At 50.0% G+C, this 26,483-nt stretch overlaps 3 protein-coding genes across 3 annotated transcripts; 1 reads left to right on the top strand and 2 right to left on the bottom strand.

The window, feature by feature from the left end:
- Positions 1 to 21: 21 nt before the first annotated feature.
- PARS2 (prolyl-tRNA synthetase 2, mitochondrial) lies at positions 22 to 1,430 on the bottom strand. Its single transcript, XM_062581578.1, has one exon. It carries the CDS (start codon positions 1,428 to 1,430, stop codon positions 24 to 26), a length of 1,407 nt encoding a protein of 468 aa, XP_062437562.1. The 3' UTR covers positions 22 to 23.
- Positions 1,431 to 3,981: 2,551 nt separating this feature from the next.
- Positions 3,982 to 9,171, top strand: CIMAP2 (ciliary microtubule associated protein 2). The gene is made up of 8 exons (XM_062581971.1): positions 3,982 to 4,063; positions 4,166 to 4,282; positions 4,425 to 4,562; positions 4,655 to 4,798; positions 4,935 to 5,099; positions 6,073 to 6,201; positions 7,699 to 7,829; positions 8,976 to 9,171. Exons 1-8 carry the CDS (start codon positions 4,049 to 4,051, stop codon positions 9,070 to 9,072), a joined length of 936 nt encoding a protein of 311 aa, XP_062437955.1. The 5' UTR covers positions 3,982 to 4,048; the 3' UTR covers positions 9,073 to 9,171.
- Positions 9,172 to 10,663: 1,492 nt separating this feature from the next.
- Positions 10,664 to 23,862, bottom strand: DHCR24 (24-dehydrocholesterol reductase). The gene is made up of 9 exons (XM_062581887.1): positions 23,590 to 23,862; positions 20,065 to 20,220; positions 18,428 to 18,533; positions 18,025 to 18,143; positions 17,671 to 17,934; positions 16,909 to 17,052; positions 16,073 to 16,270; positions 15,155 to 15,333; positions 10,664 to 12,970 (listed from the first exon to the last, which is right to left on the bottom strand). Exons 1-9 carry the CDS (start codon positions 23,818 to 23,820, stop codon positions 12,817 to 12,819), a joined length of 1,551 nt encoding a protein of 516 aa, XP_062437871.1. The 5' UTR covers positions 23,821 to 23,862; the 3' UTR covers positions 10,664 to 12,816.
- Between the last annotated feature and the right edge of the window lie 2,621 nt (positions 23,863 to 26,483).

Raw genomic sequence — 26,483 nt, 5'->3', positions numbered from 1 at the left:
GCACAGACTCAGAGATCACAATTTTAAGGAACCTGCACTTTACTCAGCAACTCAACGACACCTTCCCTGGTGAGGAACAGGACCTCGCCAGTGTTTTGACTCCAAACCTCAAACACGGCGGGATCTTCACAAACCCTCTTCCCAGCTATTATCACATACGGATAACCCAGCTTGTTGGCATCCTTTAGTCTTTTGCCAATGGTCAGTTGGGTCCGGTCATCCAGCACCAAGTCACCGCCGAGCTGAGGCACAACTTCAGCAAGGTCATCATACAGGCGCTCCATGAGCGCGGCTCCCTTCTCCTCCTTGCTGCCCTTCTTAGGGGGAATGAAGCAGACCTGGTAGGGGGCAATGAGGCTTGGCCAGCGGATGCTATCCTCCGTGGAAAGCACTTCAATGGCTGCTGCCAGGATGCGAGTGACGCCCAGGCCATAGCAACCCATTTCTGCCAGCTGGAGCTTGTTCTCGGCAGAGTAAAAGGTAGCATTGAACACCGAGGAGTACTTGGTGCCCAGATAAAACGTGTGCCCCACTTCTATCCCTCTGGTTACGGTCAGCGGTTCCTTGCATGTGGGACAAGTTGTTTGCTCTGCACTTATCATTTCCACGTTGGCCGCAAAATGCCCGGCAGGGCACAGGGCCAGCCTGTCCTCGCCGATGTCAGCCGGGAGCTGGAACTCGTGCGACATGGTGCCCCCGATGCTGCCCGTGTCCGCCTGCACCTGCACAAAGCGAAGGCCCAGGGCCTCGAACACGCGGCGGTAAGCGTGGCACACCAGGCTGTAGGTGTGGCGTGCTGCCTCTTCAGAGGCGTCGAAGGTGTACATGTCCTTCATGTAAAACTCCCGGCTGCGCAGCAAGCCGAAGCGGGGCTTGGGCTCGTCCCGAAACTTCCTCGTCACCTGGTAGAGGCGGAGGGGGAGCTGCCTGTAGGAGAGGTTGGTCTGCGCGGCTACCAGGTCCGTGACCATCTCCTCGTGCGTGGGCCCGAGGCAGTACTCCTTGCCGTGCCGGTCGGCCAGGCGGAAGAGCTCGGGGCCCATGCGGTCCCAGCGGCCGCTGGCCCGCCACAGCTCCGCCGGGCTCAGGCTGGGCATGCTCATCTTCTGCCCGCCGACGGCCTGCATCTCCCCGTCGATCACCCCGAGGAGCTTCTCCAGCGCCCGCACGGCCGACGGCAGGTAGTGGTAGCAGCCGGGGCCGGCGGGGCAGATCAGCCCCGCCTGCACCATCAGCCTGTGGCTGCGGCAGGCCGCCTCTGCCGGCCGGCCCGCCTCGCCGCCCGCCTCGCCGCCCTCCTGCAGGCTCAGCGGCTGGAAGAGCCGCGACACCCGCAGCCGCCCGGCCGCGCCGTGCCCGAGCCTGCGAGCGCGCCGCAGCCGGCCCGCGGGCAGCGGCCCCCGCCGCCACGGCCGCAGCAGGGCCGCCATGGCCGCGGGCGGACCGCGCTCCGCGCCTGCGGCTCCGCGGGCTGCGCGGGGCCCGGCCCGGCGAGGGGACCGCGGCCCGGATCCGGCCCGGCCCGGAGCAGCCGCCGCCGCCTCACGCGCCGCGCGCCCGCCCCGCAGGAAGCACCGCCCTCTCCGCCCCGCCCCGCCCAATCGGGAAGAGAGCGCCGCGTCACGTGGTGGCGGGAGGATTCCGGAAGCCGGCCGTCCTGACGCGCGCGGGGCTGTCTTTCCGCCGGGAGGCTCGGCCTCTATGGCTCGCCCCCGACGTGGCGGCCGGCGCGGGGGGCGCTGCCGCGGCTCGGCCCGGCTCGGCCCGGCCCGGCCCCAGCGCTGGCGGCCCCGGGAGCCCTTCCCGGCCCAGCTGTGTCACTGCGCGCACCGCACCCTCTGCCGCCCGCCCCCGGCGTGCTCTGGAGGTCCGGGGAGACCTCAGCGGACACCCGCTACCTCCTACATTAGCATGTCCCTGTTCAGCTCAGGCACCGCAGGCTGCGGGTGCAGGTGGAGCTCGCATCGCCCGGCTCCGTGGCCCGCTGGAAGCTCTCCGTGGCTCATGTTTCCTCCTCCTTAAGCTGCAGGTGCTTGTCCCCCAACATCTGTAATTTGGGTATGGTCTCAGCACAGTCTCTGTGCTTTTGGCCAAGAAAGCCAAGGCGTGGTTCAGTGCAGTTTACCCACCGGGAACAGCTCTTGCGTGGTGTCCACACTCGTAGAGTAATAAGCCTGGAGGGGTGCAGGACAAAACAAGGCCGTCAGGAGAAAACACAGACCGAGAGCTGCCTCTGTAGGTGACATTCCTCATTCGGGCCTGCCTGCTCCTGTTCTTGTGTTTAATGTCTCTCGCCACCTGGCTCCAAGCGGCTCTTCGCTTCCCATGAGCGCTCTGAATTCCTTCCCAGCTAAGGCCGACGTCAACTCTAGCAATCCCTCAGCTGTCCGTTTCCACCGTCAGTCCTGCTGCACCCCACCATCTCCCTTGCTTGCACCTATCTAGAGCCAAGCCCAGCTGGAGGGAAAGGCAGCCAAGGGCCAGTTCCTCAAGGAGCTGCCCTTGGAAATGAGATGCAAAGAGGAGACAGCTCCGGTTTGGGCTCATACGGCATAGGCCGGAGGAGGGTGACTCTGTGGCCAACCCAGACATATTGGTAGAGACATATCCAAAGAATGGTACCTTATGCCTAGCCGCTGTGGTCTGTGTTTGCGGCTGAGAGTTAGTGAAAACCTGGAGGGACTGCAAGGAGGTGCGCAGGATCTCTTTGGGGTATGCTGTGCCTGGCCCATGACCAGGTTTGTCCTAAAGCTCGGACAAACTTTGAGGACCTTCTTGAGGTCACTTTTAGCACTCATAAGCTTTCTCCTGTTAGGCTTGGGGCCAGTCCCATCTTGGCACACTCCAGGTCTTGCAGGTACAGCTTCATGTGGATCTGGAGACCAGAAGAAACTCGTCAGCTTGTCTTACTGCCCAGCTGTAGCATGGATGACAAGGCAGGCGCTAAAAAGTAGTAATGCAAGTACAAAATGCCACCATGCATCAGGTGAGCTCCTCGGCCAGGCCACAACCCCACGGCTCTTTCCAGTTACACCAGTTAGGCCATCATGCCCAGTGCCAGCACCCCAGTATCTGAAGTGTGCCCCGGTCTGACTGTGGTTAGCAGCACTGGGTGGGGAACGTGGTGCAGGCCCCCGGGATGCTGCTCATCCCGTCTCCCTCCGCTGTACATCTGGTTCTTGGAGAACGTAAGGTCTTTGAGGGCAACTAGCTCAGAGTAACACTGTGCTATGGCGTGACGGCTGCTGCAGTCATTCGCTCCCCCTTCCAGCTCAGAAACGGTGACGTGGGGGCCAGTTTGCCCTAAAGCATCCAGTGGTTGAACTGCTTGGCTGTAGAGGGAGCGTCCCTCAATAAACGCTGAGAAATAAAAAGCTTTCGTCTTATTCCAGCTTTCCCAAGTCCAAGGTATTAGATAGATGCCATCTGGCGACCAGTGACCACCTTGATGCTACACTTCTCAGCCTCCCGCTTGTAGCTGAAGCTCAAAGGAAATTAAAGGTCTCCAAAGAACAGATCTAAGCTCGTACTGAAGTACTCCGCTAGAGCAGGAGATGATATCACCTCACTGAGCCCCATTTCATGGGGAGTTAAGTAATCCTTTGCAAACATAAGGAAGTAAGAATGAGCCCTTGTTTTATTTAAAAATGAGGCTTGAGGAAATCTTCGTGCTTCTTCTTTAGTGGGAACTAATCATTAATGTGCACTGCCATTTACAGAGGTCTGGGACTGGGAAAAGCAAGGAATTAAAGGGCAAATTTTTGATGCTCCTGACTGACTTAGGAGCATTAAGCTCATGGACTGCTCGAGTCAGCCCTGCAAAGCGACGCAGCGTCGCGTCAGAGCAGCCCGAGAGCGCCGGGGGCAGGCCCGGGGCAGCTGCGCGCGAGGGTCGGCCCCGGCTGCCTGGCGGGAGGCGGCGGAGCGGGGCCGGCGTCCCCGCGGCCGTTCCCCGGGGAACGGGGGCCGCGGGCGGCCGGGCGCCGCGGCGAGGGCCGCGCCGAGCTCCCGGCGAGGCCGGCCGCCCCGTTTGCCGCGCAGGGAGGCCATGAGGAGACGCAGGGTCCGCGGGGGTGGCGGCCGGGGGGGGGACCGAGCGGCACGGGCCGTGCCGTGAGCGGTGCCCGGCCTCGGCCCGACCCTCCCGCCCGCTCCTGCCCCTCAGGAGGAAACGCTGGGCCCCGGCGCCTACGACATCAAGGACTTTCTGCAGGAGAAGCGGCCTTCGAGCCTCCGGGGCATCTGTGACACCAGAGAGAGGCGGTTCGGAGACGTGCGTAGGGTATGTTCTGGCTCCCAGCCCGGCTCCCACGAGAGCTGGCGGCGGGCCCAAAGCGCGCGCGCGAGCGCCGAGGGCCGCGGGAGCCCCGCTGCGGCCCCGCCGGGGGGTCAGGGCCCCGCGTCCCGTCCCGCCTCTCCCGCAGGACTGCTACCCCGGGCCCGGCGCCTACGGCCCGCGGGGGGACCCGCACGCCCGCCGCGAGGAGCCGGCCGCGCGCCCCGCCGGCTCGCGGGGCCTCATGGACAGCCGGACGCCCCAGCGCGTCCTGCCCGCGGCCCTGGCAAGTGCCACCCCCCCCCCCCGCCCGCCCGCCCGGCGCCGCTGCGTCGCCGGCCCCGCCGCCAGCCCTGACGGCCCCGCTCGGCCCCGCAGGGCAGCGGCTTGGGGCCGGCCACCTACAACCTGCCGAACAGCATCGACGAGCTGCTGAAGCGGGTGGTGAGCGCCCGCGGCCCCTACGAGCTCTTCTCGGGCGACAGGTCGAAGCCGGCCCGGTGCGGCCACCGCGTGCAGGAGGTGCGTAGCCGTGCTGCCCGCGCCGGGTCCCCGAGCAGCCGTGGGACTGCTGGCGCGCTGCCCCCCCCGGGGACAGCCAGCTCGCGCCGGGAGCCAGCCCCGGCTCGGTTTTGCTCCGTAACGTTGCCCCTGGCAGCTGAGTGGTGCTGAGCTGAGCGCTGGTGGTGTCAAGAGCTTCCTGGAGGAGCTGACGTCAAGGGACAACAAGAAGAAAGGGCGCTTCAGCACCGTGCCGAGGGAGCCGGGCCGCCCCGCCGAGAGGATCTTCTGGGCCACGCTCAGCCAGTGCCCCCGGGACACGGTGAGTGAGACGGGGTGACCTCCCTGTCCTGGGGCCACCAACACCTCCTCATGGTGCTGGGGGCCCAGGCGGGAGCTGGGGCTGAGACCAAGCAGGAGGCAAGGCTGTAACATGCATCTCCAGGTTCTTCCTGGAGAAAAGACTACCTATAATGTAGGTCGAAAGTGCATCCAGGAGATAGAAACAGAGATGAGTCACCTATAACACAGCTCAAGCCAAAACTGAGGGCCCAGGCCAGAGCCTAAATGAGACCTGGGACCACTGGCCAAAGGGTGTGTGGGTGAGGAGCCTGGGCGAGGCCAGCCAGGACAATTAAGACCTATTGGTGCCTTTGGGGCCATGAATAAAAACCTCTGGCACCTGCTAGTCTTGCCCTCCAGGCATGGCCCTTGGGCACTTGCAGCTCCCTTATGGAAGAAATAGGCTTGTTAAAGGCAGCAGTAGCAGCTCGGAGAAGTCCATGCTCCCCGGAGTGAGCTGCAGGAGAAGCCAGAGCAGTTGGGAAACAGCTGGAGAAGTCATTAGCAGTGTGACAGTGGCCACAGACGTAGCAAAGCCACCTAGCAACCACACAGGAAATGAGGGAGGATGGCAGGCTCGTTCGTCCCAGCTGTCTCTGCTCACGGAGGCTGCTGTGCAGAGCTGCCTTGGACTGCAGTGGGGGCAGGAGTGAGATGTTCCTGCAGGAGGTGCTGGACACCAGCAAAGGCAGATGGCAGCACCCAGCTTCCCCGTGTGTGGCAACCATGGCTGGCTGCAGGCCGGCATGCAGTAGCTGCTACTAGTGTGGCTTCCCAGAAGCTGCTGCTGATCCTGGCCCTGATCCAGCCCTGCACCAGTGGATGGGAAACGGCTGCAAACGGCTGCATACAACCATATGGGACTGCATTAGGGCCTGGGAGAGTGTCCCTCTGACGTGGTGCGGCTCCTTTTACCAGCAAACTGAAGTGTAAGCGGTTTCCTTCTGTTGCAGTTTGCTGCAGGGCCGGGCTCATACGATCCAGAGCCTGTTGAGAGGTCAGAATACTTCAACCGACCCCCATTTTGGTCATCTGCCAAGAGATTTGACAGAAAGTCCTGCTGCCTCTTTGCTGGGAATGAGGTGAGTGAAAAGACACAATGAGAAGAAAAGGACACAGGAACTGTCATGCTCTGAGCTTCCTCTATGACCATCCGCGAGCCATTGGTGGCCCTCTGCCAGAGGACAAAAGTAAGGGTGGGATACCCCTCACTCAGCCTTATGAGTGTCCTCAGCGTGTTCTGAGCAAGAGATGTCCTGCACTGGGTGGCCATCTGGAACAGCAGGATAGATAGCTCCTGTAGGATAGATTGACCTCAGGAGGTGCTTTTCTCTCCCCATTGGCTAGCAAGGAAACCTGAGCGACTTGGTCAGGAGCCAGTGCTTTAGGTAAATCAGTCACACTCGTGGTACCGTTGCTCCTGCCCAGAATGGGTTACTGAAGAATGAGAGGTGAAGCCCGTCCTCCTGACTGGCCCAAAGCCCTGCCAAATCAATGGGAAGATGCATGTGGACTCGCAGGCTGAGTCCCTTTCCCCTGCGCTTCGTAACACTGCCCTGCTGCCGTTCCTGCCCTCTCTCGGCACGCGCAGACGCTGCAGGACTTCTTGTGCGGCTGACGCCTCGCGTGAACGCTTCTGTTTCTGCTGTGCCTCTGTGTCCAGCGGCACTGCTGTAGGCAGGCACTGCCCGCAGGCAGCGTGGGCGCAGCTGGAGAGGCCGGGTCATCAGCTGCCACGCGATCTCTGTCGGGGTCCTCCGGCCTTTGCCCTTGCTCACAAAGGCTCAAGCTGTTCCCACTCCTCCTGCTCTGCATCAGTTGCGGTTCATGGTTGGGGACAGCTAGGTTATCTGCTGATCTGAGTTCTTTCAGGTGCTAGGGGCTCCATGTATCCTCCTAGAAAGTTATATATTCTGCTGCTTAAAAGCCACTATTTCTTCTAGCAGCAACAGCAACACGCCAGTGCAGGTACAGGCCCTTCCCTTCGTACCCGCTCTTAGAGCTGCATTCATCTTTGCAGCTTCCCCACAGAGAGCTAGAACAAAGCCTGAAGGGCTCAAAGCAGACAGGGAAAGCTTTAGTCTTAAATAGTCCACCTTGGCCAGGAATGAGGAACAGACTTCCATGTGGCTTCTTTCCTTTATGCGGCTGAGTGGGGAACAGGCAACTTGAAAGAGGTCAAGGATGAAGACATCCTTATAATTGCTGGGGGAAGCTGGCAGATTACATTTCAGTGGTGAGGCTGCAATAAAGCAGCCCTTGACTATAGCTAGCGGTAGGCAACTGGGGAGCACGTATGAGCCAGCAGAGTTAATCAGGCCCAACTTCTTTGCAGACTGCTGTGACTTAAGAGAAACTGCTTGTGAAGGGCAACTGCCCAGGCTAACACCGATTAACAGGTCTCCTCCTCTCTCCCCTGCAACATAGACCTGGTTTTGTTAATATACTCTGTATATTATTGTTGTATTTTTTGCAATTGAAGACCTTGTCCTGTGAAGCCCTCCTGCCTTTGCCCTCAGTTGCCTCACCCATATTGCCTCTGTGATGACGGGGAACCACCTGTGGCCTTCTCCTTCCAGAATCCTGTAGGTGTTGGTCGCTACAACGTCACCCAACATGAGAAATCTCCTCAGAAGACCAGGTACCAGTCCCTGTACCAGTGTGAAACGCGGCGGTACCTGAGTAACCTGGAGCGGGATGCCTACTTGCTGTAAGTCTGGTGTATGATGGGTGTTTTGAGCGATTACTGGCTTACTGGTGCAACTGGCTTACGGTAAAAGCCTTTGCCCTGAGCAGGTCTCAGGAGACCGAGTGCACGTTACTGACCATTTACGACCAATGCGAGAGGCTGAAGAGCAGAGGGACGGTCGTGTAGTTAGAGCACTGGACTGGGAGGGAGCAGTGCTTGCCAGCTTCACCATAGCTAAATCACCCGTGCCTCCGAGAATAGGTCCCTTAGCTGTTTGCTGCCTCTCCCAGGAATGTGAGGGGACCCGAGTGCTTCCCCACCAAGCAAGGGCGATTACTGGCCGTCAGGGCACTTTACGGGGACCACGGTGGCCGTGCTTTCATCCTGTGGGACGCAATTTGCACGCAGAGCAGTTGCACACAAGCAGTTTTCATTTGAGTTAGAGGTGGCAGCCTGGAAGAGAAGAGGACACTGCGTTGATAACCAAGCTATCCGGGCTTGTTCCCGAGGCTGGCACTGCATTGCTTAGCAGCCTCCAACAAAACCCGCTTTTCATACTGTGCCTTAGTTTACCCATTAGGAGGAAGAAGCGGACAAGGCTCACTTCCATTGCAAAGGGCTTTGACATTGCCAGGATGAAAGCCCTGCAAAGCTGTTAGGAACCATACTAATGAGAGACCTCGGGATAGCCCTTCGCTTTCGCTTCTGCTCGCGGCGGCGATTAGCAAGCTGCTGTGGCTGCGCGAAGGGCCGGCAGCACTGTGAAGGCCAGGCTAGTTTTTCTTTCTTGTTCTCCAGAGAGTAGTTACAAACCTGTTAGCTGAATGTAACTGAGGGCAGCTACGAGTTGGCTAACTGATCTTTTGAGGGAGGAGGAGACATAAGGAAATCCAGCTTTCAACATTGCGCAGCTTTGTTAATTTTGCAGTTCCAGAAGGTATGAAAAACAGTCTGAACAACAAGCACGTGCCTTGGAATTCAAACTCACTGAATGGATTTCTACGATAAAACAGAACTAGCCCCCCAAATCACTTTTCAAGCTAAAGTGGTAGTTTCAAAGGAATAGCCAGGCTTTTAAGAGCTGCGCTCACCTCCAAGCTCATTAAGACTAACGAGATTAATCCAGCCAATACGTTGAGCCCACTGAATCGCATCCTCTTTTCACAGTGAGCGGCTCAAGCCTCCTGCTAAAAACAACTGGAATGATTTGATTGCTGCTCTGCATTGCCCAGATACCTCTGAAGAAATCACTGTTGCTTTCTGAACTTAAGATGGAGCTAGAAAGCAGTGAAAACCATGAATAAGAAAAACTGCAAATAAGCTGCAGCCACACTCACAAAACTCATCTCGTTCTGTGCTAATAAAACGCCCTTCCTTAGACAAACAACAGACTGGCTTCTCTGCTGAGTAACTCATTGCTTCTAGCTCGGCTCATATAGGAACGACACACTTGAGGATGTTAGAAACCCTGTGTCCTCCGCAGGGAGGTTTCCTGGCATGCACAGCTCATTCAGTGTTAAGTATTTCCTTTCCAACTGAACTGCACTACTTAAAGAAGTTGCATGTGTTTGTTATTCTTGTGGCAGCAACGAAAACCATCCTGTGTGTTGTAACTCATGGTTTTTCCCCCAAGGCCTGTCTGTACAACTCAGCTCGTGCTGCTTTCTCTGAGATAGCTATTACAGCGAGTGAATGCGGTTAACTTTCTGCGACTGTAGTTCACATACTTGTGCTGTGCTACCTTTAGCTAGTTGTGCACAAGCATCTTAATTACAAGCTGTAACATACAGCTTCACTTGGATTAACAACGCAAATGTTTTAAGAAACGCTGCTGGGAATCAGGGGGAATTTAGTGTCATCATTCCAAATTTTGTGGGATATTAAAACCCAGAAGCAATGAAGAAAGTGAAACGAACAGAAAGCTTCATTAGTGGTAATGAAAAGAGGCCATAAAACTGCATTGTGACTAAGCGGTTCATTTAGAGTTAATCTTTTTGAAGTGTCATAGTAGTACTTAGACCAGCCTGGAATAATTAAATTTAGGTGTAATTACATGTTAGTTATGGCTGATTAAGTATGCTAATTAATCTGCAATTACCCTTTGGTGGGAGAGATAATTGAACACAGGTAAAACTGCAGTGATTTAAAGAAATGCTGATTATTGTAATAGAAAGGCAAGCAAAGGAAAAGGGTTTCTGAAGGGAAATGCTTGAATCGCGATGTGGGTGAGTATAGGCTACAGAAATACTGCTGGGGTAGCAAAAGGGAGAATTATGAAGAGTAGCTTAAGTCAAGACCAAAACAGAATTTGATTAAAGGAAACCAGGACTTTAGCACCTGAACTGCAGTTTCAGTGGGATGCAGGCATTCAGCAACCTCGACCTCAAGAGAAAGCACAGCAACTTCCACCATGGAAGAGAGCAGTGGAAGGGGATGCGGTATCTCTGGCAAAGGCGTAGGAAGGGAGGAATGTCTCCATCTCAGTCTACAGAACCGCTGTAAAGGTGTTTTTTGAGGTAACTCGAGATGTGGATGTGAAACTCCACAGGTTGAAGAGGGCACTGAATCTTTGAAATATTTGAAGTTAGCAGGATGTAACTGAAAGGTTGTGGCTCAGCTATGAGGCCTTGCTTTGTACAGGCGTTTCTCGGGGTAGAGACAAGCGCACATCCACAGCTTTCAACAACAGTTCTCCCAGAGCCGCTTGCGCACCAGGATCCTCATCACACCTCGGGCCTCCTACTGAGAGCAACTCTTCTTGGTAAACCATGGGCCGCTTTCAACAATACAGTAAGCACAAGAAGGAATTAAAAAAACTGTTAAAAAGTAAGTAATCACTCATTAAAAGACACTACTGAACAGTACACCGGTTATTTTTATTTTAAACAGCTCAATGAAACGTTTCAAGACCACCAGCAGTTATGCATGTGCACATATGTGATTGGTATAGTCATAGTAACAGTACCAAATCATGTCATACCAAGTTTGCTGATAAATTAAGAAGAGAAAAACAAATACAGTGCATACCTAGAGAACATCAGTACATAAGTGAAAGATACACAACTTAAGTAAAAGCATTTGCATATCTCTAGCTGTTCTAATATTGCCCTTTTAAAAACTAACCAAACCAATTCTTGCTCTGTGCAGATTATCTTACAAGCACTGGTCTAAATCACAGCTTTGCCACAGGGCCAAGGAAACTGCTCTTGCACTGCTCCCTTTATGGGGCAGGAAGGCAGCTCACAACTCTGTTTCCTTTGTATCCTGAAGCATGGAGCAGTGTCGCAAATGCTGTTGGATCACTGACACAGCTCTGCCTCCCACCCGACTCCCACTTCTGCCTAGCCAGCTACGTGGTCTGAGCAGCACTGCAGGAGCTCTGCATGGGCTGCGTCTCCCCTTGGCAGCCTGCTCTTGCTACCAGTCCCCTACGCAGGACCTTAAGGGCTACCTTATTTGCACACAATTTGCCCAGCACGTGTCACTGAGCAACAGGCCAAGTTTATTCGTTACTGCTTTATCATTGGTTTCATCTGGATCATACATCCATCTATCAATAAATAAAATCATTGGTTGAGCACTCAGGAGAAAAAAAAAAAGATACAAAACTTCTCTCTGGCAACTGTTCAGTAAGTTTTTCACTTTACTCCCTATGCAACCCTCAAGAACATTACATTTTTTCTACCTCAAACTCAGTAAGGTTTAAAGCAACAAATTTAAGTACTGCTTGGATAAGACATGGACTTGGTTCAGAATCATGTTCTGAATATAGGGCCAAAGCATTTCCACACTCATACACTTCATTGCATGAGGTGCGTGGCTGCTGTTTATGCCAGCGTGCAGCGCAAGGGGGAACTGAACAGCACTACTGATTTCCTCTCCAGGTGACTGAAGCAGTCCTTTCACAAAGCCTATCAAAATAATCCAGCTAAAACAAAAAGCAAAAATTTCACTCTAGTCAGAACCAAAGCCTGTCCACAAGAGCAGCTTTTCTCACCCGTAGCCACTTCCTCTAAATGGTCTTGTATAAATAAAAGCTTAAACTGTCAGAACAGAATATGCTTCCTCCTCCTGCTGGCCAAGACAGAATGGTCTGAAATGACCCATGTCTTCCTCCAACTGAGTACTTATAAGGCACTAAAATTAAGCAAAACCTTGCAAAAAAAACAAAACAAAACAAAACAACAGATGTATGTAAAAATTAATATTTGCCTATATGAAATAGCAGCAGTTTTTTCAGTAGTCTAGGAAGCCAGAGCATTGGTATTTTGGGGAGGAAAAACAATGTTAACCAATACAAAAGTACCTAAAACCTATATCCACTTATAATGAAGATTGATACAAATCTGATAGGCACAAGTAAAAAGGGTATTCTTCATACTTCAGCTCTCAGCTTTGAAACGGAAGCAACTGTTAGGGAGTTTAACTGCTCTATTGAGATTATAGTGCCATATAGTACAGTATAACCCAAAGGACACAGTACTACATACCACAGAATACTGTACAATATGAAGATTATAATGCTGTGCTACAAGCTGCTGACTGCAGGCAAATGTTTTTAACCTCATGATTAACTTGACAATTCTTTCAACTTTGGCACCTATTTCTTTGACCTCCTTATCCTTTTCAACAGTCATTTTAAATACAACTACAGCAAATAGCTGGTATAACTTAGAGTATCTTCATTTTTACCAGCTATTTTCCTTACACTTGAAATTAGATGAATTCACTATATCAGACCCAAGAGACAAAGGTTAGCGCTTAAGATTTCTTAAAAAACAATCACTGAGTTTGGAAAAACTGTTTTAACACATACTAATGAATACTAAACATAAATTTATAAAGCAGGAGTTCATATCTTTAAAATATCAGCAAGAATGAGCTTATTTAGACAGCAGTAAAGCCTCTTTTTTTTTTTTTCTTTTTCTTTTTTTTTTTTTTTAATGTTATGCTGACCAGCTACAGGTAAATCCATTTTTCCCTGATTGCTTGATTAGGTTATTCAGGCTCAGTGCCTCGCAGCTTTGCAGATTTTGTCATACACTTCTGGAAAGGCATCCTTGCAATTCATTTGCTCCCTCAGCTTATGGTATAATGAACCATCAAACATATCCCAAAACTCCTCACGGGTCATATAGCAATCTGCATACAGCATCTGGAAACTGGAGGGAAAAAAAATCCAAACACAAGAAATTCAACATTACTTGTGCCAAAGGATTTCAGACATAATAAAAAAAATTCAGTGAGCTATAAATAGCAAATATTCAACAAAAAACCATCAAAACATGCTATTTAAGAACAAGCAAATAAAATTGTTCAAATGAATTATGTGGGTACACGCAGTCTGTTATACTTTGGGAATTTAATACTATCATGATCTGCTTTCCAAGGGAAAACAACATATAATAGTGAAAACTGCAGAATATCTATATAGAACTTTGGTGGTGGAGGGGAGTATGGGAAGAGAAAGCAATTAACAGAAACATTACTTTTAAAATTTGGTTCAGAACGCTTCCTCAGCCATCAATGTATTGACATTTCTATTAGTTTTGCTACCCTATGAAACAAAAGGTAGAGAAGCTTAAAAAAAATCATACATCTAACACAATTATTCATGTTTAGATTTGCTAACCATCTGCAATCAAATTTTCTAATGTTGTTCTATCAGCTTGTATTCACAGAAACACAGATCTAGGGAGAACTTCCAAAGTTGCTCCAAATCAGGAGTCTGAACCCACACACTGGAAGAAAAATCAAACATGACCTAAATACTCCCTGACAGCCCTGATGTTCCCATCCTAAATACTCCCTTCTTTTAACTACTTTGGAAAGCCTGCTTTCCTTTTCCTTCTTTCAAAAGCTTTTAAATTCAGCTTCAAATAATTTTTTTCTTCCTGCATGTTTTCTGCATGTTCCTCCATTGCATCAATGGGGATACAATTATGGCTTCTTGTATTAGTCAGCATTACAATACACTAAGACAGATGCAGTGATTTTTGCTTTGACTTTTTTAGATTTCTTTGAACTCGATGTTGAGAATAAAATGGGGAAGGCAAAAGATTCCAGATCAGACCAGGCCAAGAATATAAATTTAAATTATAAATGAAACAGTGTAACATAGCACCATTTACAAAAATAAATGGAATCATTAGTTAGTTATGGACTTTACTTTCACAGCGTTCCCTCTACAATACAGCCTAATATTGAGTACAGCAGTAAAACACAATATTTCATAGAAGCTCTGGTCTTATGAGTGATTATGAAACTGTAAGACTGTCCCAGTGACAGGTACAAAAGAGATAAAACTTTGTTGGTAAAAACTTTAAATTAACTTTCAATTGCTTTGTTCTCTCACAGAACACTCTAGTTAGAAGTCATTTATACTCCTCATATCATCTTGAAGCAGACTTGCCATTATTACTAAGCCACATGGGATATAACCACTGTTGTATGAGAAGTAGGTCAAAATACAAATGCAGATAAATTATGCTGATGGCACAAATATTATGCAGTTGTTTTCAAGAAAAAAGTTTGTAACTGCTTCTCTGCTGCCAATACTATGGCAAATTAGACTGGTGTGAGCCTATGACAGACAGTGAGCAAATACCTCAGTCCTTCTGTGATCCTATGTAGTAAGAATCAGGGGCAGTGAAAAGGAGGTTCTGAAAGTCCTGGCTGTGAGCAAGAAAAGGCTCCCATAGCACAGGGATTACAGAGAGCAGTCAAGGCTTGCCTTCCTTTGCAAGCCCTGCTTCCACTGAAACATCAGCACAAGGACAGGGCAGAACTGCAGCACGGGGCAGGCAGGGAAGCTATCCAAACTGGAGGATTAGGAAGGGGACTGTGGCCAATTGCGGCCAAGGCAACACTTGCTCTGCCTTGGCTCTGGACCGCCCTGAAACAAGCCAGCCTCAGTACGTAAGCTCAGCAGTTGCCGTCCGAAGCACTGGGCTCGCCAGCCTTGCTGAGAGAGCAGTCACCGACCCACATGAACGCAGCTTTGGACAGGAACTTGTTCAGGGTCAGTTACTGCACATACCAGCACACGTGCTCAGTCCCATCTGTACCTGTCTGTTTACACTTTGGTATTGAAGAGACTCTTTCTACTCCTAGAGCTAAGAGGACACTTCCCCTCCCTTCTCCTTCCCTCCCCTCCCCAATCATGCCATGAAGTGCAACCATATTTTAAAACTGTAACATCAGAATTAGTAATTAAAACCAGCTTTACATTACTGTGACTGCTAAATTATTGCAATGTTAAATTGCTACAGGATTACATAAGTATGATTAAACCACACAGTTTTAAATTACACAACACTTATTACTCTGAAAAGGGGGAACCTTACCCATGAACACTTCTTACAAACTTTTCCATTTGTCTCATTGAAGCCCTGGCTTCAAATTGTTTTGTTTTGGGCTCTCCATAAGCTCCTATATCCACATAGAGCTCAGCTTCATCCCCTTTTGGGTGGACCATACCAGGATTATTGGGCAATATGAATGGACATAACCAAAGAGGGTATACCTGCCAGAGGGAAAAAAAATTTATTGCTTATTTTTAACAAAACAATTATTTAAACTATCTATTAATAAGGGTGACAAAATTAAGACTTAAGAGGACTTTGTCACAGTTTGGGATGCAAACTTATACACGTCTTCCTTTCCAATTCTCTTGCTATAGTTCGTAGATCCACTTTCAAATGATTGTAATGCAAATGAATTGGGATGTTCAAAATAAGTGCAGTGTCCTCTGGGAATTACATCCCCCTACCTCCAATATCTTAAAATCTGAATGAAGTACCTTTAAAACTGAAGTGAAGACAACATCCCTGATCCCAAAAAAACAAGTGAATACATATTCTGAGTAAAAAGAAGAGATTTCTTTTCCAGCTCAGTCCAAAACTGAAACTGGGAAGTTTGTACTTCTTATGCTAACTAGAATAATATGAAGAACAAAAGCAAGAATGGGAAATTCATTCCCACAGCTTGGGTTCAGTGAGAGAGCCAGTGATTTTAGGTGAATGAAAAATCAGTTCAAACTTTAGTAAACGATAAGTCTTATAGAATTGTTAGCTGATTAAAATTTGAATCTCATGTTTTTATTCCTTTTTCAGAAAGCTCTGTTCATTCCTCCTGCAGCCTACATTGTAGGCTTGTGAAACGCAGTAGTTCCCACAACATGATAATGACCAACCACAGTTTTATGACTGGTGACTACCGGCCTTAAGACATATTACACAATCTAAGATTTATTGCATTCTTACATTAAGATCAACATGGAAGGTTTGGATAGATTTTTCAAGGCTCTTCATTGGGACCAACATATCTTGCACAACGTGATGTTGCTCATACAGCTTTCGAATAGCTTCTCCTTGGGTCAGTTTTAACAAAGAGATTTTTGGAGGAGCCATCCAGCCAAACAGGTAACGGAAAACAGGGTTATTGCCAAAAGGAATGATATCCTTTAAACAGGAAGGAAAAAGAAAATGTGAGAGTAAAAATATCTAAGTAAACCAAAAGACAGTACTTCAGCACTTAAAAACTGTAAAATTTAAGTACTCCCAACACAGCCAACTCCTATTTAACTTCTCTGGCACCTGAAAGATTTGGTATCTCACTTGAGCGAGTCCTAAATGTAGCAATGGGAAACCTTCAGAATGCCAAATACAGTTTTGCGTTAATGCACAACATGACAAATACATTTATGAATTCAAAGTAATGATCTTACTGCATAACTAGTAATAGGAATTTAGGCAGAGCATATTTTCAGCTGTAATTCTGCACTCATGTTTTTCTACTGTCTGTCTTTGGAATCACTTAACAGGTATTGAGGTTTAATGCTAACATATGTACTTAAGTTCTAAAATCAGAAAAGCACTAAAACAGAAATTAAAAAGTTATCACGTAATACCATATTCATATATTAAGAAGTGCCTTTAGATTTGTATTTGCCAAACTGTGTAACTTTAATATTTGCCATAAACTCAACTGGATCCTTTCTGCCTTGAAGGACAGAAGGATAGCCTCCAAGGGGAAGAAGGTACATGGTATCTATGTGGGGAAAAAGCAGCTGTTATTTTAATCCTGAAAGTGATCTTACTTGGAGTTCCCAGAAGATACTACGGGTATGCCTATGGTAATAATGCCTTGAGGGAATGTATTCTATTCCAGTTCTGTCAGCTTTCAAATACTTTTCCACATGTTTGAAGAACCATGGCTTGTAGTAATTGCCAATTCTGTTTATCTGTAAGAAAAGAAATGTATATTCATTAGCAAATACAAACACAAATAACAGTTATACCTTACTAGACAACATTAGCTCCCCAAAATTCCTCTAGCATGAAGCATCAATGTTGTACTATCTGTGACAGTTCAAAGAAGACTGTCTCAGACGATTTTGAGCGTCTTCACTTCTTCTTTTGACTACATACATGGCTCTCTTACTTCCCCTCTCATGAAGGTTAAATTTAAATAAGGCTTGCTGCTGCCAGCAAATTAGGAGGGCAGGATACTGATACAATATTGATCTCTTGACACACCACTAATCTAAAGCCTCACGGTTGAGTTGTAAGCGAGGAATAGCATGTCCCTCTAGAATACTTCCCTGATGTGTTTTACCAGTATTAACCATATTAAGAGCTTGCTGGGAAAAAAAAGAGTTACTCTGGATAACTGCAGTTTTAAACAGTATTGTTCTGTATATGAGAAAATACACTGATGGATAGACCAAACCTTTTATCCTGTATTAACAATAAAATACTGCTCAGATCATACTATTCCATTCTTTATTGACATATAGTAGGACACTTTCAATTAAATTGTGGGGGGAACTTTTCATAGTAAATTGCTTCCCTTTAGTTACCTTATTTTGTTCAGCTTCATCAGTCAAGACTCCTGTCATGATGACTGCTTCATCCAAAGAATATACAAGTCCTTCCACAAAACTATTCTCCTTTTTCTTAGATTCTTCAGTAAACTTTTCACAAATCCTCTGCAGTCCTCGCACAGGCTCATAATGTATTTTTACATATTTCTTGGCAGGAATCATTTTTATTTCTGCTGAGACCAGGAAACCCAGAGTACCACAAGACCAAGGCACTGCATAAAATAGGTCTGAATTTTCAGTCTGAAAAAAGTATGTCATACTAAATCATATGTCCATACTGATAACTCTCAATGACATTGTAAATGATAGCAAAATAACATTGTCTCTTACTGGTGAGCATCTCACAAGGCTTCCATCGGCAAGAACAAGTTCATAGGCCACACAGGTATGTTGAAAAAGTCCATATATATGGGATGAAGACTCAATGCCTGTTCCCATGATCAGACCACCTTATCAAGAGAGCATATAACAAATCAAAAGAAATACACTTCAAGATGAAAGTGGTTTAAGAGAACAAAGTGGTTTAAGAGAACAAAGCTTCACTTTGAAGCTCTGGGTGTGGCCTTTAAGACTATTTAAAGAAAGGGAAGTGCCTATAACATAAATGCCATAAGAGGATACAAAGTTCAATAGAATATTTTAGGAATATTTGAAATAATTCAATGTGTTAGTGCATGAAAAGCTGTTAAAAATTACAGTAAAATCAGTTTCTTGTCACCATAACAACTCTTACCTACTGTGAGGTCATCGAGTTCTGGCACCACAGGAATAGTCCAGCCCATAGGATTTAGGTGTGCAGTCAGCTGACCCATGGTGACCAAAGGTTCCACACGGACAACCTAAAAAGGAAACAAAATCCCCCCCAACCCCCCCCAACATAAATTAAATGATCTGCATTAAGGATGACAAAATACGGATAAATGGATTGTACTTCCATCTGTTATTAGAATTCAGAGGCTTACTTTCCCCAAAGCAGTACTAAAAGTAGTTGAAACTGTTTAGCAATTCCTCCTCTGCCTCAACATCTTGTTGCTCTGTCCCCCAAAACACAAATCAGTCTGGTCTTTCACACTTTAGCACATAAAATCAAGCAATTCCATATGCTGGTTTTTTTTGGTGGAATGATCCAAGCATTTACTGCAGAACTTGAAATTTGGTGGGTCTGCTCTTTATAGCTCTTCAACAGTTACTTATTACAACAGTAGCTACCAATTTATAACCATACTATGTTAATCATTAATGCCATTAACTAGATCTTCTCATATGCAGTAAATTTGAGTGGAGCATTTGTGTACATATACAAAGTTTGTACTACTGATGCAAGAAATTGATACCAATGCCCTGCATATATGACACAACACTAGTGGCCACGCATACCTAGTGAAGAATGAAGAGCATTTAGAAAAAAAAAAAAAAAAAAAAAAAAAAAAACTTTCTCCAACATTGGCAAGCAGGTTGAAATACCATGTAAAGGTATGCAGCCCCAGCCAAAGTGAATTGGCAGTGGATTTTCTTATACAAGAAGTCTTTGTTCATTCAATTTATCCAAAATTATTAAAAAAACCAAAACACACAATTATTTAATAGTCTTTCTTGTGATAGTCCCTATTTATGGATACATTATCTAGGCATTAGGAAAAAAATCTAAATAGAAGAGTAAAGTTTATTATTTGCTTCCCCAAACTGTATTTACAATTCCTTATGCAAAGGTAGGGCATGCCGAAGACTGCTTTGTAGAATGCATAAGAACTGCACATCAGCCATAACTAGTGCTCAGCTCTAATTCAGGTACATTTTCTTCCCTCTAATACTATCTACATTAAAACTTGCACTGATATGACTAAGCTTTTTAGTTGTTTTAGCAAAATGCCTGAGATCAACATGATTAATATAAACAAACTTAAATCAGTTTTAAGTCAAAAAAAAAATTACTAGATGCTTCTTAGAGATACTTGGCATGAGCACTACTACAAGGAACCCAGAACTCTGGTTTTCACTGCTGCCTCTGTATGTCCAGAGAGCAGGAACTCAGGCACTGGATTCAAGTTTTAAAGAGATCTAGAAGACTTCCATGTAAAGAGAAAGCCTTTTTGAGAGTTTTTTTATTGCTGGGAGGAAGCTATGCTCCAGCTGGCACAGCTAAATCTCAACACTGCAAGCAAATATTTAAGTCCAAGACAATAAAAAAAAAAATCCCTTACACACAGACAGAGACATGAATGCATTTTATACTAGGATTTGTAGTTCCTTTTTTTTTTCTCCCAACAGAAATCATTCGTTCTTTATGGAATTTAATGTCTGCTTCAGCTATAAATACAGTAAAAAGATGCTTACTTTATTATTATTAAATCTCTGTGAGATATTTGTTACCTGTCTTTCACTGTCCACTTCAAGAACATCCATTAAGTTGATCATGATGTTCTTGTGAATCTTCTTATACTTTCCAACGCGAAGCGATACAGTTAACCAGCCTGGCCGACCAGTGCACATGTATCTTTTACTGCCTTCATTTTTCCACTCCCGAACCTGCAAGAAGTAACAATTCAAACAATTCAACCAATGCTGTAAGGTATACCCATGTATGCAATAAGGTAAGTTAGAAACATTTTCCTTCAATGTGAAAAAACTTTCAGATATTGTTATTCCCCTACATGAGTGTTATCTGTAAGTAACAAAACCTGGACTTTTCTACCCTACATTTAGCAGTGACTTTTTGGAAGTCTCTCTGCAGACCTCCAAACTTTTAAATAAAATACCACCAGAAAGTCTAGTTATGTAGGGAAAACCTTTCAAATAGACCTGTAGCTTTTGTTTTAGGAGATAGATTCAGAAAACTAGTAAGAAACTAATAAAACTTTTTTTTTTTTTAATTCAGAGGAAAACCCATACTTGAAGGGAGATATTATCATTGGCATAAATATTCTGAATTCCATGAAAGTTAATGCTTGATACTAAGCCCAGCAAAAATGGCTGAGCCTGAAAATGAACTGGCAAAGAGATAAAACTTGAGAAGAAAAATGCCTAAGACAGACACATGATCTGCAAATTTTGCAAATCTATAGTGGTTTACATTCAGAGAACAAATAGCATTTGTAGTATTTTCTTCAAAGCTAAACAATACAGACTCTTACTGGTGATAAAACCCCCCAATTCTCAACAGTAACTTCATGGACATTAGTATCATCTGTATCTACTCCATCCAATGAAGATGAGTGACAAAGAAGAAAACAGAAGTAAATATGACAGAATTACTATATCTACTAAAGAACATAGAAATATTAAAGAATTCTTATGAAATTCCTAGCAGAAGTTTCAGCTCTCCTTCAATCATCTCTCTTGACTAACAGTAACAATAAGCAGGATGCTTGAATAGAAAGTGGTATTAAAACACAATACCAAGCAAATCATTTAGACTGCAACATTTTTGTGTGTTAGATGCGTACACACACACACACACACAAAATGTGTGCATAGACAAAATCTGTAACATATTTCCAGTAGTGGTACCACAGCAACAGGATAGCCAAGTCTGTGCTTTCCACCTGTTCCACACAACAACTTTTAGAACAGTTTCAAAAGTAAAAATACAAAGAAAGAGCTGTTGGCTCTTCCCCACCCCCTTTCCCATCCTGCTGCCACAGCAGAGCTCAGGGCTGGCAACAGCTCCAAGGCCACCTGAAAAGATGTGGGGGTGCAGGTGGTGGAGCATGGTGTGTGTGTGTGTGTGTGTGTGTGTGCGCGCGCGTGTGCATGCGTCCATGGCGGGAGGACTGCACGGGTGTGTGTTGGGAGGATGCAGGTGAGGGGAGCGTCAGGGGGCTGTGGGAGTGTGTGTAGGGGGGATGTAGGGGTTTGTGGGAGGTGTATGTTGGGGATGTAGGGGTGTGTTTGTGTGGGATGCGTGTGGGAGGTTTGTGTGCACAAGGTGTGGGTGTGCGTGTGGAGAGGGTGTAAGCGTGTGTGGGGGTATGGTAGGGGTGTGTGTGTCAGAGATTTAAGAGTGTGCAGGGGATGTGAGTGGGGGAACATGTGGGTCTTGGAAGAGCGATTTAGGGGGTGTTTGTGTGGGTGGGATGTAAGGCTGCACGTGGGGAATATGGATGCAGTGGTGGGGGATGTAGGGGTGCGTGGGGAGTGCGTGGAGGGGATGCAGGGCTGCATGGAGGGGATGCACGGCTGCGTGGGGAGCGCGCGGGGGCGACGCGCGGCTGCGTGGGGAGCGCGCGGAGAGCGCGCGGGGATGACGCGCGGCTGCGTGGGGAGCGCGCGGAGAGCGCGCGGGGACGACGCGCGGCTGCGTGGGGAGCGCGCGGGGCTGCGTGGGGAGCGCGCGGGGACGACGCGCGGCTGCGTGGGGAGCGCGCGGGGCTGCGTGGGGAGCGCGCGGGGACGACGCGCGGCTGCGTGGGGAGCGCGCGGGGCTGCGTGGGGAGCGCGCGGGGACGACGCGGGGCTGCGTGGGGAGCGCGCGGGGACGACGCGGGGAGCGCGCGGGGACGACGCGGGGCTGCGTGGGGAGCGCGCGGGGACGACGCGGGGAGCGCGCGGGGACGACGCGCGGCTGCGTGGGGAGCGCGCGGGGCTGCGTGGGGAGCGCGCGGGGACGACGCGCGGCTGCGTGGGGAGCGCGCGGGGCTGCGTGGGGAGCGCGCGGGGACGACGCGCGGCTGCGTGGGGAGCGCGCGGGGCTGCGTGGGGAGCGCGCGGGGACGACGCGCGGCTGCGTGGGGAGCGCGCGGGGCTGCGTGGGGAGCGCGCGGGGACGACGCGCGGCTGCGTGGGGAGCGCGCGGGGCTGCGTGGGGAGCGCGCGGGGACGACGCGCGGCTGCGTGGGGAGCGCGCGGGGCTGCGTGGGGAGCGCGCGGGGACGACGCGCGGCTGCGTGGGGAGCGCGCGGGGCTGCGTGGGGAGCGCGCGGGGACGACGCGCGGCTGCGTGGGGAGCGCGCGGGGCTGCGTGGGGAGCGCGCGGGGACGACGCGCGGCTGCGTGGGGAGCGCGCGGGGCTGCGTGGGGAGCGCGCGGGGACGACGCGCGGCTGCGTGGGGAGCGCGCGGGGCTGCGTGGGGAGCGCGCGGGGACGACGCGCGGCTGCGTGGGGAGCGCGCGGGGCTGCGTGGGGAGCGCGCGGGGACGACGCGCGGCTGCGTGGGGAGCGCGCGGGGCTGCGTGGGGAGCGCGCGGGGACGACGCGCGGCTGCGTGGGGAGCGCGCGGGGCTGCGTGGGGAGCGCGCGGGGACGACGCGCGGCTGCGTGGGGAGCGCGCGGGGACGACGCGCGGGGACGACGCACGGCTGCGTGGGGAGCGGGCGGGGGCGACGCGGGGCTGCGTGGGGCTGCGTGGGGAGCGCGCGGGGCTGCGTGGGGAGCGCGCGGGGGCGACGCGCGGCTGCGTGGGGAGCGCGCGGGGCTGCGTGGGGAGCGCGCGGGGGCGACGCGCGGCTGCGTGGGGAGCGCGCGGGGGCGACGCGCGGCTGCGTGGGGCTGCGTGGGGAGCGCGCGGGGCTGCGTGGGTGCATGGAGGTGATGCAGGAGTCTGCGGAGAGTGCATGGGGGGGTGTAGCGGTGCTTTGGAGGATCTGAGCGTGCACGTGGAGTGCGTGGGGGGATGTGGGTGCGTGTGGAGAGTGGGGGGGCTGTAGGTGTGCATGAGGGGTGTGCGGCAGTGTGGAGAGTGCGTGGGGAGGACGTGGGGGGATGCAGGGCCATGTGAGGGAGATGTCAGGGTGCAGGGAGAGTGCAGGCAAGCGTAGGGGTGCCTGGGGGAAGCAGGGGGGCGTGGGCGGATGTAAGGGTGCGTGGGGAGTGCAGGGGGGGGGTCGAGGGGCGCGTGGGAAGCGCGTGGGCGGTCGAGGGGTGCTTAGGGGGCGCGGGGCCGTGGCGGGCAGCCTCACCTGCGCCTGGATGTGCCGGACGCGCTGTCCGTGCTGCCGCGGGGCGCTGTGGAGCCGCCACACGGCCCAGGCGCGCAGCTGGTAGTAGACGTCGAAGAGGATGGAGAGGGGCAGGAGGAAGAGGCAGACGAAGACCCAGCGGTGGTGCACCAGCACGGCCTCCAGCCCCCGGTGCCGCACCCACAGCAGCAGCAGCAGCAGCCCCGCGCCCAGCGACCACACCGGGGACATGGCGCCCGCGGCCCGCCCGCCGGCCCGCCGCGACCCTCACGCCCGCCGGCCCGCCGCCGCCATACCGCGCCCGCCGCGCCCGCCCCTCATTGGCCGCGCCCGCCCCTCATTGGCCGCGCCCGCCCTCCGCCGTGAGGCGAGGGGAGGCGGGCGGCCAATGGCGGCGCGCGGGAGAGATCGGACCAGGCGCTGAGCGCGCGGATTGGCCGCGGCGCGGCGGGCCCCGCGCTCCCCTCAGCGCCTCGGCGGGCCGCCCCTCCCCCCGGCGCCTGAGGCGGCCGCGGGCGAGCGACGCCGGCGGGGCGGGGGAGCCGGGCCGGGGCTGGGCTGGGCTGCGGGGCCGCTGCGGGGCCCGTGCCCCCGAGCTTGGTCCGTCAGGCTGCAGCGCCAGGGGCTGCCCTGGTGCTGCTGGGGCGCAGCGATGACCAGCGCCAGGCCGAGTTCGCAGCGGGTTGGCACCACGACACCGAGGTGTTCAGAGCGGCACGGCCAGGGGGTAATGTCACGTCATGATGCACCACGCTAACGTCTAATGGTGCCTGTTCTCCCTTGGAGCAGGGCAAGCGGTCGCCTTTGCGTTTGGCTGCTGCGAGAGATGCCGAGGGAGGCCAAGAGATGCCGAGGGAGGCCAAGAGATGCCGAGGGAGGCCAAGAGATGCCGAGGGACGCCAAGAGATGCTGAGGGACGCCAAGAGATGCCGAGGGATGGCTGTGCCACAGCGCAGACCTCTGCTGCTGCAGGCAGCACAGCTTCTAGTCTCCTCCAGAAAGCTCGGAGGCTTTGTTTCAAAGCTAATTCATTTTTGTCCCACTGCTTTTATCAAAAGACTATTTTGAAAATTCAGTGCTCTGATGTTTAGAAAGAGTCTTCCAGTTTCCAGCCTAAATTTATTTATGGCCAAGTTATGTTCATTGCACCTTTGTCTGAACTGTCTTTTAGCTCTTTTCCCTCTTATATCCAGGTTGATGTTACCTGCTTTTATTTACCAATTTGTCTGCTGACTGGAATTATGCATGGAAAAGATGTTTCCCATGCCCTAAGAGAGGTTATTTTAACCTTTCTGAAGGAGCTAAATAATTATTCTTGCAAGTGCTGGTCTTACTGGATAACAGCATCATTTATTCATAAAGGGGTGTTGACACTTTCAGTTTAAATACTGTTTCAAATTTGTTTTTGTGAAGAAGCATTAAAAGTGTTTTATAATGATTTCCATGCTCTGCTCTTGTTTTTTTTTAAGAACCTAGGCAACAAAAAGAGGGCAGGTGAGCTTAAAGACTGCAATGTGAAACTATGTTTTAAAACAGAGCTATCAATTACCTGTGTACATAGTGATATCAAGCATAAAACATACAGGAATCAGGAGGAGAAAAAGGGAGGAGAAAGAGATTTTTTAATGCTGACATTTTCAATTTTAGTTATTTTAGATGTGAGCAGAAACATCATCTACAAATCTGAAGAGCAAAGCTAAGATTCCCTTGCTATCTTCTGTAGCTCTAAAATCCCATCTCTTCGATTAAATTATCATTTTATGAGTGTTTAAGCTGCTGCTGTGTCTTAAAAAAGCAGCCCCCTTTCCCTTCTCCTCCTCCCTCTCTCTCTTTTCATCCCTTCCACCCACTCATGCTGTTCTGGGCATGGTACAGAGTACAAATGCTTATGCTGCCACTTATTAAAGCAGGTTGGGGAACCGATCTGACTCAAGAATTAAACTGCAATTTAGATTTTTTTTTCCACTTGGATCCATTCTCTGCTGGAATTCACCCCACAAACACGTGCATGTGGAATGCAGGGAGCAGAGGAGGGGCTTCTCATTGACCTGGCCAGAGCGGTCCATCTCCTTGGTAACTAGCTCATCACAGATTGCTCTACCGGTACGGTGCAGGACCCCTTTCATTACGAAGCGGGATTGGTAACAACTAAGCAGAGGCTTTTGCATGAAGAAAGAATGAAAAGATGCAGCTATTTGTCTCAGGAGACAGCTAAAAGGGACATGATACTAATGTACGGAGCATTTGAGCCGCAGACAAAAGTAGACTGAAAGCATCTGTCTCCATAAGAAAAATATCAAGAGACATTCAGTGGAACTGAAGAAAGGCACTGAAAAGAGCTAGAAAGCCCTTTTTCACACAAGCTCACTTAGCCCTGGTACAGGCTGCCACAGAACTGCAGTTGAGTGGTACTAGGACATCAAAAGGATTGACATTTTTATACTAATAGCTGTGAAAACTAATCAAGAATTTTTGAAAGGTTTCAAGCCTCTTTAACTCAGTAAATAAACTAACCTATGTCTACCAAAGGTCTGGAATACATTTTCCTAATTACCTACTTTCAGGTTTCCTGCACTTTTGATTTGCACAAAGCCGGTAGTGTCAGAAAGGGGACGTGGTTTCAGATAGTTCAACTGTCCCGATGTTCAGATTGGTATGTGAGAAGCTCCCTCTACTGAAAAAACCAGAGTGTATTCAATCAGCTTGAATGAAAAATGTGTTGGAGGATGTAGGCTACAAGCAGGCCATTCTGTGTAACACTGACGGGTTGACACGTGTTGTTCTGGGTATGGGCTGAATGAATCCTAAATAGTTTATATCCAGTAACTGAAGAAAAATGTCAAATTTCAGCTTAACACCTTTAAGGAAAAATACAGAGGAATATTATCAGCAGT

This window comes from Rhea pennata, chromosome 8 (genome assembly GCF_028389875.1).
Source record: "Rhea pennata isolate bPtePen1 chromosome 8, bPtePen1.pri, whole genome shotgun sequence".
Lineage (NCBI taxonomy): Eukaryota > Metazoa > Chordata > Aves > Rheiformes > Rheidae > Rhea > Rhea pennata.
This window is presented reverse-complemented; position numbering and strand designations above follow the sequence as displayed.